We start from the raw sequence: 10,838 nt of genomic DNA on the forward strand, positions 1-10,838 counted from the left end.
CACCACGCACCAAAGAGATGCAAAAAACTGAAGAAGTGTACAAGTTACTTGATATTAATAATTATTTTTGGTAACTTAAAAATAAAATTACCATCAATAATGCAAAGGTAAAACTTGTAGTTGATGAGGTGCATTGCATCCAGGAAATGCGCACAAACCAAGATATTGAAGTGTTCAATTGTTTTTATTTTTCCTTCACTCAGTTGTTTATAAGGAGCTTCTTATTATCTATCCGATGATGACAAGTCTTGTCTGTAACGAGAGAGCTCTGTTCAAGGTCCATCAGTTCACTAAAATGGCTCCAGGCATCAATTCATACGTGTTATTTACAAGGAGTACTTTACGTTCGGTACAGTTAGTTTAGCAAAAAGAGGTTAACCTTTTACAAAGAGAAAAACCTTTGATTAAAAAGGTCAGTTGTAATTTTGGCGTTTGTTTGATTGAGTCATTTGATAAGTATTTGAAATTAAATTGATGGAAGAAATCGTTTATAATGTTCTTGTAATTTCAAAACGAGTATACGAAAAAATTGCTTGCAAAACATTTTAAGTGTATAACTCTTTGGAAATGACATCTATAGACAGTCGTCCTAATAAAATACACCCTAAAAGAAGAAGGCAATGCGTTGAGATTGTTAGTGATTGGATGAAATTGATACAGCACCTACCGATCACGAAAACTCTTTTTTAATGCCTATAAAACAATCGTAGACCGATGCGCATCTTATGGATGATATTGTTTGGAGATTGATGGGATGATAAAGTTCAAAAAGAAGATATAACTTTATTGAAAGCGCGCTGAAGAAGTGAATGGGTTTCGATCGTTAAAAGTAAAAAAGTTAAGCAGTGTGAAACAAAGAAAGGTGAGAAGCCTTAATAAATTGTTCAGTAATAACTTACTTTAAAGGTCAAATCTAAATGGTTGCTAGCATCAGCTGTATTTTGCTTTTCGATGTTGAGTAAGGATAGATTGAGCTATTCACAGGTACGGAAATTATTTGTTGAAGCACTTTTGAACATTATCATCAGTTCAAATTCTTTAATATCGTTTAAAATACCTGTATTTGCCGTGAACTAGATGCTTCTTCCTTAGCTGTTACTTAAAGATGTTTAAATCTTATTAATCATATTTTTGCTTACCTTGCAAATAGTTTTTATTTGATATATTGTTTATTAGAGCCAAGTCATTATTTTATTTATTTATTGCTATTAATTACAAAAAGAACCATTATAAATATAACTCCTGAAGTGCATACATAGTGTAGATCACTGAAAGAATATTAGGATTTTTGTTCTGCTGTATATTTCAAAGTAACTTAACTTGCTTATTTAGAAAATATCATGCTTTTAAAGCGTTATTATAAGAAATGATTTCAAACTTTTCATTTTGTCGATTACATTTACTTGAAAATGAATAAGAAACATCTGCAAATCATGTTTACAAATATAAAGAAATTGACCGTTATTTTCATTCTGCTTATTTTTATTAGTTCTAAGAGAATATATATGCCATTGCACGATTACGAATGGCCAAGCACCAGAAATAATTTTCTGCAATTCTTTTATTACGAATGCATGTTTAAAAATTTTATTAAAGAATATTTTAGAATTTTTTAAATAATTTTTAAGAAATTAAATAAAACAAACAGTCGTTTATAATTTGCTGCAGGAATAACAAATATGGAAATCGACTTGGAAATTATACTGTCATCTTGAGTCCCTGGGGATTTTGGAACCCACCAATTAGACATATGTACTTATGCTTCTCTTAAAGATTCTGTTCATAATATTTCCTTAACCACCACGAATATTTATCCGAACTTACGTTCAGATATTTTACATACAGCAAAAACAAGTGATGACATCAGGCAAAATAGATAAACTGGTGAATTTTTCTTTAGAGCCACTCCTTATGAACCTTCGTCTGTCGACTAATGAATTTCTTAGACGCAATAAATTTTGGCATCTAATCACTTTCTTTAAAGCGGTAACGTTTATTATTTTAAATTTCTGATTAAAATTACAATAAATCTAGTCCCCATTTATTCCCAAAATATATTATATCAATTAAATAAAAATTAAATCTAATGGAGACTATGTTTAGTTTTCTGGTTCTTATGTACAAAACAAGTGAAGAAATTATATATGTAATTAAAAGTTGAAGTACTATGTATTCATGCGTATTTCTTGGCATCCTTTTTTTTTTTATATATGTATTTACATTTTTAACAATATCGAACAAGGCTATCGGAAGTAGACAATACAATTTATCTTAAAAATAAATGAAAATACATTGTATGTTGATAAGTTCATTTAATTTCTTTACTTATTTTTATATAACTAATAATTTTGTGTTAGATATGTTTTATCGCCAGTTCTTCCTCAAAGATACGGCATTAGGTAAGTGTAATAATGTTCTTTTACAAAACTTTACGCCTTGATTCCTTTACTTTATCTTTATTTAGATAATATGTATTTGGTTACACATACAATTCTGGCATTAAATTGGCATTTTGATTTACGTTTGATTAATACCATCAGCCCTAACCTTCCTTGCAGTGGTTCCAATCTCTAATTTTAAATCAGCTGACTGTGAAGTATGCAATTATAAAAATAAGTTATAAGCTTATATTTTTCAATCCTTCTAATTTATTAATCAACACGAAGATTAAATAGACAACATAAAAACTTTATTAATCAACACGAAGATTAAATATACAGACTTAATCCCATCAAAGCCTGTTATATTATAATTGAAATTAAAAGGTTTAACGACCGTTCCAATACTTCTGGTATCCTCCTTCCCTACTTGATAACATACTGTAGGTACACCTATCAAAAGGGCTCCACAGAAATTAATAACGAAATTAACTTAAAAAATAAGTAAATAATTTCGAATGTGAATTTAACTGTTCGTATTTCTATTTGAAACCTACTTTTTCATGGAGGTACTTTTCTTTAACATCTCCGTTGAAACATTGGGTATTATCAATACAGTAGTGAATTGGTTCACATCAGTAATAGCTGAAATTGACTACGCACTCTAATTGGTAATATAATTTGGCGCTTGACTATTTGAGCATCCAAATTTGAGGAAACGTACAACATCTGTAAAAATTAACAACCAACCTATTCATTCTTATTTATGTACCATATAATCATCTAATATATTAATTCTACAACATAATCCTTAAAATAGTAAACTCTGAATTTTCAAATATGTAATGTAGAGATTTTTTCCATATTTAATGAAATATATTTAAATTTCAACATCGAGAAGGTGCTAAGTCCCTTTTTTTTCCTTTTATTGCAAACTACGAGGGTCGTTTGAAAAGTCCGTGCAAAGTCAGAGAGATAGCACTACTGGCGCGTATCGAGGTTATGTTTAGTTAGGCTGGAAACATAGTGGAGCGGCGAGCAAAGCGGCGAAATCAAACAGAAGTTAACATAATATTATGGGACCGCGCATAGTGGCGAGCAAAGCGAAGATAGAGCAACTCTATCTATTTCTAGTGTTTGTTTTCGCCGCTTTGCTCTTCGCTATCATCGCCGCTTTGCTCGCCGCTCCACTATGTTTCCAGCCTTAGTAGCATCTCTTGGAAGAACACACACCAAGTTTCAGCCAGATCGGTCTATTTCTTTGTGTTTGGCATTCGTTTGAATCGAGGAAGTCGAGTGATTTTCAAAAAATGGACGAAAAAGAATTTCGTGTGTTGATTAAACACTACTTTATGAAAGGCAAAACGCCTCAGGAGACTAAAGAGAAGCTTGATAAACATTATGGTGACTCTGCACCTTCGATTAGAACAGTTTATAAGTGGTTTCAAAATTTTCGGAGTGGCCATATGGGCCACTAAATGGGGTAAATATTACACAAAGTAGTTCACATTAAGTTTATACCAATTTTATGATCGAAAAAATATATATACCTATATTTTTATTGTAGCTTGAATAATTACTTTGACTCGCTCATTTTCATTCAATTCAGAAATTACAAAATATATATTTCCAACTTACTTTTCTTTTTTTTTTTTTGTTTATTGTGTGTGGCCAACTAACATAAAATTATTTTTGTTTGTTTTGTTACTTTACCTCTGGATGTGCTGCATTTTTGTTTTATTTGGTAAGTGTTTTGTTTCATTTACAACCTTTTTTTTTATTATTAGTTTATATTATGTATATTATTAGTTTTCGTTTGGATATCTACTGCACTTGGTGCTCGGTAAAGTGGAGTGCTAAGTAATTTCTATTTAATTTTTTGATAGTATGGCACAAGCTGCAGAACGTTAATATTGAATTTACTGTTTGTTAATTTATCTCTCATCTTTTTTTTTTTTTTCTTAGGTTTTCTTACAACTGATGAAATCTGCCCTTTTGTCGGTGGGATCTTCGTTGTATTTACCAGGGAGTCTGATTAGTTTTATAAGCACTTTGTTTAATATTTTAATTAATACATATAATTTTCTTGCAAAAAAAAACAACATAAATTTATACTATAGGACAACTCCTTTTATACACCTTTCTATTTATTTATTTTTTTATTCACAATTTTATTAATTCATTTATTATCAGATTTGAAAAAACGAAATTTCTAATGAATTCTAGTTGAAACTGTAGTATGTTTCTCTTGCATTTTCAGTAGTTACAAATTATTGATCTTTTCAAAAATTAATAATTATTAAGTTACAGTTTTAGCAAAATTCATAATCTCATTGGTTTTCTATGAATTTAATTTGCATGGCTAGGTGCTCCTGTCATACTATCAAACTGAAAGACGTGTTTTTATATTTATTTAAAAATAAATAAAAAAAGAATAGGTGTTGCTTTTAGAATAAATAAATGAAATAAGAATCGTTATAACTTATACACTTGACAGAGTTTTTTTTCCCCGCAGGATCATATTTATCAGTGCCTGGGTTAAGAGAAGGTTCAGCTAGATCTAGTTTGAGTGAAGCATCTGGAATCAGTGGAGCTTCAAGCAGAACTTATGTAAATGAAGCATCCACATTAGTGCTTGAAACTGTTGAGAATAGCATCAAAAAGTATATATATTATTTACAGCAAAAAGAGTAATAAATTGCTAACATAAGACAATGTTTTAATAAAGGTTTTTTGTTGTTTTAATAGATATTATCTTGTACCACTTTCTCTTGCTCAGAGAAATAAATGGAAGAAGAAGGGTACAAAACTACATATATTCAATGATCACACATTTATTGCCAAACATCTTTCCGGGTGAGCCTTTTATTGACTTATGAAAGTAATTTGTAACAAAATTTATAAAAATTGATTTTATTTTTTTTAGTGGCACCATTTGCCAAGTATGTAAAAAAGCTTTGCCTCGAAGATTAGGTAAACAGGGTTATGAATGTAGGGACTGTCAGATGAGATGTCACAAACAGTGCCATATCAAAACTGAAACTTCTTGTCCTAATTCGAATATTCATAGCTTGGAATTGTAAGTATATATTTATTCTATTTAATAGTACAACTATTTTTAAATTATGAAACTGTAATTATTTTAAGGTGAGGGGAAATTAAAACTAGATTTCTACTAATTTTATAAACGTGATATATTAATAATTTTGATATATTAAGTGCCAAAAACAAAAGTACATTTAAAAAACAAAATAAATGCTTACATTTCATTATCTGTCCACATTGCTAGTTACTTCTAACAATGTTGAAACTTATGGTAAGTTATAAATATTATTGCCAAATAGTTGCACAGATCGACTGTAATTATGTGAGTTTGGGGTTTCAGTATTGATTCATGTAAGTATAGTTTACACCGTATAATAGCACCTTACAAGGTGCTAGTTCACTTCCCTTTGTGAAAAGTCTTCAAAGAAGTGGCGAGCTTTTTTTCCCCTTATTATTGTACTTGTTCAACATTTTCTTGGGGTCTATAGAATACTCCATATTAAACTCTACCAAAGAGAAGAACTTTTGATGACACTCACAATGTATCAGAATTATTGCCTTGGTTACTCGCACCTCTTGAGAACCACATTAGATATTTCGCTATTACTATTTCGCGAAGTATTTATCTCGAATTCTATTTTTCAAAGCTTCCTATAACTTTTAAAACAAATATAAATTAACAGACAATCTAAAGAATCTTTTTTTATTAAAAAAAAAGATAATAAAATCAAAAAAAAATTTGTAAAACCTTGTATTAATAAAAATTAAAAGAAAAAACGAGTTTACTTACTGTACATTTTTTGAATTACTTTATGTTTTGTATGCTAATATATGATTTTCTTTTTTAATGCGGGTCCCTCCTTCCTGTATTGAGTGAATAGGTAAGCGTGCATGGAAGAAGAAGCGTTGCTTTCGCTCTGTAACCCGCTAGCTACTTATTTCTTGTTTTTCATAAAACTGTTTATTAAGTGCATGATTTTTATTTAAATATTTAAAATATTAATGAAACTACAATATTTTCTTTGGTCGAGATAAATCTCTTAGCTAGTGAATTTTAAACGAGTATAAGTAATTTCAATTGTATCTTTATTTGAAAGAATTGATTTGAATCTCGTGGTTAAACAATATTTTATTCGAAATTTCTCTTACATATGTTAGTTAGCCTTTGGTGTTTCAAGAAAAGAGAGGTACATGACCCTCGCATTTTATTGTATCTATTGATACACCTCATAAGACTGCTTATTTTTATACTACTAATAACAAAATTGCTTCGTCCTAAAATTATTTTGTCTCTTTTAAGTTATGAGCTTTTTATTTTTTCATTTCTTTTCAGTGTGACAAAATGTTAGATTTAGTGAATTCTAAGATGTTCTTATGAGTTCTGCTATAGTCATTTATGCAATTTAACTTTAAAGCTTAATTGTAATTCCAATTTTTGCTTCTCCAGCTTATAAGTTTGAATGATTTTTTTTTTTTTTTTTTTAATTTTCTGATGTTCTGAATTGTTTATTTTGTACCATTTGTCACTTACAACTAGCCCAGGTTTTACACTTTGATTTGTTCCATTATTTTTCGAAGTAAACATGGTTGATTGTAGTATATATTCTTTGATAGGAAAAATTAATTTGATTAATTTTACAGTTGATTAATTTCTCTAAAATACGTTAAATTGTTGGAAAGTATGTCATGACGAATTTTATTTGGGTACATTATTGCAGGATCTGACCAACAAGGTGTAGTTCTGTAACAGATAATTTGTAGATGAAAGCATCAGTTCAAAAAAAAAAGAAGACGTTTGGACAAGTGAAACGAGTTTTAGAATTTGCAATACTTCGTCTAATTTCAAAAGAAATATTTAATCCTATCTCATACTGAGTCTGCACCATGTCGGTTTCATCTTTGAGAATACCTACGAAATACGGCTGTGAATATTTGTATTTTCACCTTAAGCTGAGTTAACGCAATACCTTGTTACATATTACCTTTTTACCTTATTGAAAGCCGAAAAATTTACAGGCAGTTTTGTATTTTTGTTGCCTTTTGTTGAACATTTAGTATACTTGAAAAATGAATTCAAATAGTTTTCTAAAAAGCTACCAAAATAATTAAAAACCCATACACCGAAATGTACCTTACTATTTTGTATTCTTTTTGTTTATTTAAAGCAGTTTCTCTAAATAAAAATTTGTTTTAAGAATTGCGGAAATCTTAATCTCTGGTGAAATTGAAAGTAGCTAAATAGTTTAAAATATTATACAAATATAACCACCGTTATCCATCGGAGCCTGAAGTGATGCTTTTGATTGCATATAAACTATGATGTCTTTGCATTTGGATTATATATGCTAGGACTGCAACCTTAAATATTCCCAGAATTTTTTCAAGACCTAGAGGAAATCTGGGACTTCTCAAACTAAAAAGTAAACCTTTCTTTCAGGGGTAGATAGGTATTTATCTACTCTTTGCATACTTTAAAAGAAAATGTGGAAAATTTCCATTAATGGGATCGCTATAAGGTTTTAGATGAGATAAGGAAAAATAATTTCGGGGCACCAATTCTGGTGTGAGAAAGAAATGTTATCTACTTCGTACCATTTTTACGGTTATCAGCATTTAAATTACAGGAATTAAATATTTGTTAATTTTTTTGAATTATTTGACATGCAAAACTTGTATTTAGAAATTGTAAATTTAATTGTAGATAATTTTATTTTTGTTTTGTTTAGATGTTCCGACGCTCAGAGTCCATTTTCCATACGCAAGTTAAGGAAAACCAGCTAAGCTATTTTACAAAATTAATGTATTATTAACAATATTAAATTAAAAAAGAAGAAGAAGAAGCTTTGCCGTGATTACTAGCTTTTAATCATGATTATTACCAAAATAGATATCTAGTATTCATTATAGTAACCATGGTAAAGCAAAATTAAATAACAACAAAAATTTTTAACGCTATATTGCCTCTCCACTGTGGAGACTCTTCTGCCAAATTAGGCCTAAAATATTTAAAAATTATGTGAAATACTATTCCATTCAAATTATTAGCAAAATGTGTAGAGGAAAAAAGCCTTATAATATTTACTGACTATAAAATAATGTTAGTGGATGTTATTAATTACTAAAAACATTAGAACAACGAAACAATTAATAAAATAAGATTAATGAAATCAAAATAGTTTGACTAACAAAAATAAATAAAAATCAACGATGGCAATTAACGAAGGAATTCATATTTAAGAAATGATAAATTGAACTTAATCTCAGCAAATACTGCGATATCAACCTCAGATTCCTAGTGATAATTCTCAGGGTCGGGTAAGATAATTCTTAAAAAAATACTCTCTACTGTAAACAAAATACTACAATGCTAAGCGCAAATAGCAATTTTCCTATGTAACATAAATCAATTATGAATCCTCATTTAAACTAAATTACAAATTTTAAGATTTAGATGTCATCTTTTATACTAGCGAATAGTAATATTATATCTATTTATTGCTTGGGTATAAGAAAATAAGCTGATATGGGCAAACATTTTATGAAACATGTATTTTATATTCATATATAATTACTAGAGAAGCGTGATTACAGTGCCTTTATTTTACTCAAATGTAATCGACGTAATAGTTAACTGTACCTAATTATTTGACTATATTAATTGCATTTGCAACAGTTTATTTTAAAACTCAAATTGCTGGTCATCTTGAAAATAATTATCTTTAGCGTTAGATTTGTTTCAATATCACCTCTAGAAGTTTATTGCGTAGGGTCGCTAGGTTTTGGTAAGTCGCTCATTATCAAAAAGAGATTTATGTTGTAGCTAGTCTGACAGGCGCACCAATGGTTGAAATGTTAGAAGATTAGCCTAATTCGGTGAGTTTTCAGTGTTCGAGTCTTCGCCTTGAGTTTTAAATATGTGTGTTTAAAAAGAAATAAATTTTGAGTTAGTTGCTATCTCTTCCATCTTCGTACATGTTCGGTATTTAGACGATCAAACAGCCTGAAAAAAATATGTTACACCCTCTAGTGGTTAACTGTAAAGTACCCTGCGTTAAGTTCATAAGGATTCAAAATAAAAATTGAAGTTGCAAATGGTTTTGGACTGGTATAAATTATAAATATAGATTAGTATTATTATTATTTTTTTGCGAATTTCAGCTATTCTTGAGCGATATTCTATTCTGCAAATCTGACCGAAGGGATCCTTATATGATTAATGCTTTGTCGAAATTTTTGAATCCGTTTAGTTATATATATTTGAAAATTTTATCATGTAAGAAACAATATCTTCAGTATTTCTGGTTTACCTATAAATTTATATGACTGGAAATTCATGCAATTTTCATGACAGAGTCTTAGCATGGTTTAAAATAACAGTCTTACAAATTTATGTTCAGAGAGGTTGAGAAATTTTTGAAAAAAAGACGGTAAGGATAAACTACATTATTTGAGGATGACCATATGGTGTATTATTATTAAATTTGTTTTTCTTAAAATTCTTTGTTTTGGGACCATATTTTAAGTACAAGTATTTTGTGAAATCTTTATTTTGGTTTACTGAACCATTCATCAAAAAAGTGCTCTAAATAAAATGTAAGATAATACAAATTAATAATAATAAAATGAACAAGTTAGCTCTGTCTAGTCATTTTTTTTATATATATATATAATTATCTCATGACAATACAAAAGGCACATACATGGTGATACAAATATGCTTATAATTAATAAAATAATTATTAATATAAAGTAAATAAACTTCCCTAACTGTTGATTTTTCTTAATAAATGTGATCAAAATCTGGATTTGTATACCTATACTTTGTAAAGACATTTATATAAGAGATTGTTACATTTACATTTTTATTTTATTTTTCTTTCAAAGTAATTTATTTAAACTGATATTATTTGTGAATATTTTAAAATAGTCAGTTTATGGGGGGGAAACTGGGATTGTTAACATAGCCTCTAACTCTTGCATTATTTATTTCTTCAGCTAAAAGTGATTTCCATTGATAGTATAATTTTTATTTTCTAATACTCTATGTTTGTACTTTGCCAACAAAAAAATAAACAAGTCTTTTGGCTATCCTGAGGTTATAAACTATTTAAATAAAAGTAGTATGTAATATGTACTACTTAAATATAATTATTTGTACGCTGGTTAGTAGTGTACAGGCGCAGTACCTAAATAGCTATTTGAAAATTTCCTGCATGATTTTTATTACCTAATTTAAAAATAAAAACTTCTTTTTTATGGTTGTAAATATTAATCTTCGCTCGCATAAAATTATTAAATTGAAAATCAGAGATTTTGTTATTTATTTCTTATTAATATGTTACCAATTTATAATGCTCTAGGGTTATTATGTAATTAATTTGATATTATGTAAAATAAAATTACCTTTTTTCTTTA

The 10,838-nt window shown here is 28.7% G+C and overlaps 1 protein-coding gene across 10 annotated transcripts in view; it reads left to right on the forward strand.

Annotated features, from left to right (window-relative positions):
* Window positions 1–10,838, forward strand: part of LOC141456370 (phospholipid transfer protein C2CD2L) — a 56,226-nt gene extending 45,388 nt beyond the window's left edge. For 3 of the 10 annotated variants that reach the window (XM_074132292.1, XM_074132297.1, XM_074132298.1), the window contains 5 exons: window positions 2,358–2,399; window positions 4,909–5,041; window positions 5,127–5,234; window positions 5,305–5,457; window positions 8,150–10,838. In XM_074132292.1, coding sequence (XP_073988393.1) covers window positions 2,358–2,399; window positions 4,909–5,041; window positions 5,127–5,234; window positions 5,305–5,457; window positions 8,150–8,204 — 491 coding nt within the window. In that variant the 3' untranslated portion in view covers window positions 8,205–10,838. Of the gene's footprint in view, window positions 1–2,357; window positions 2,400–4,127; window positions 5,042–5,126; window positions 5,235–5,304; window positions 5,458–6,276; window positions 6,305–8,149 lie in introns of those variants that run through there. The other 7 variants (XM_074132299.1, XM_074132300.1, XM_074132293.1 and 4 more) reach the window with 5 other exon arrangements.

The sequence above is a fragment of the Rhodnius prolixus genome, unplaced genomic scaffold (assembly GCF_049639745.1).
Source record: "Rhodnius prolixus isolate KJV_2025 unplaced genomic scaffold, Rpr scaffold_4, whole genome shotgun sequence".
NCBI classification, from domain to species: Eukaryota; Metazoa; Arthropoda; class Insecta; order Hemiptera; family Reduviidae; genus Rhodnius; species Rhodnius prolixus.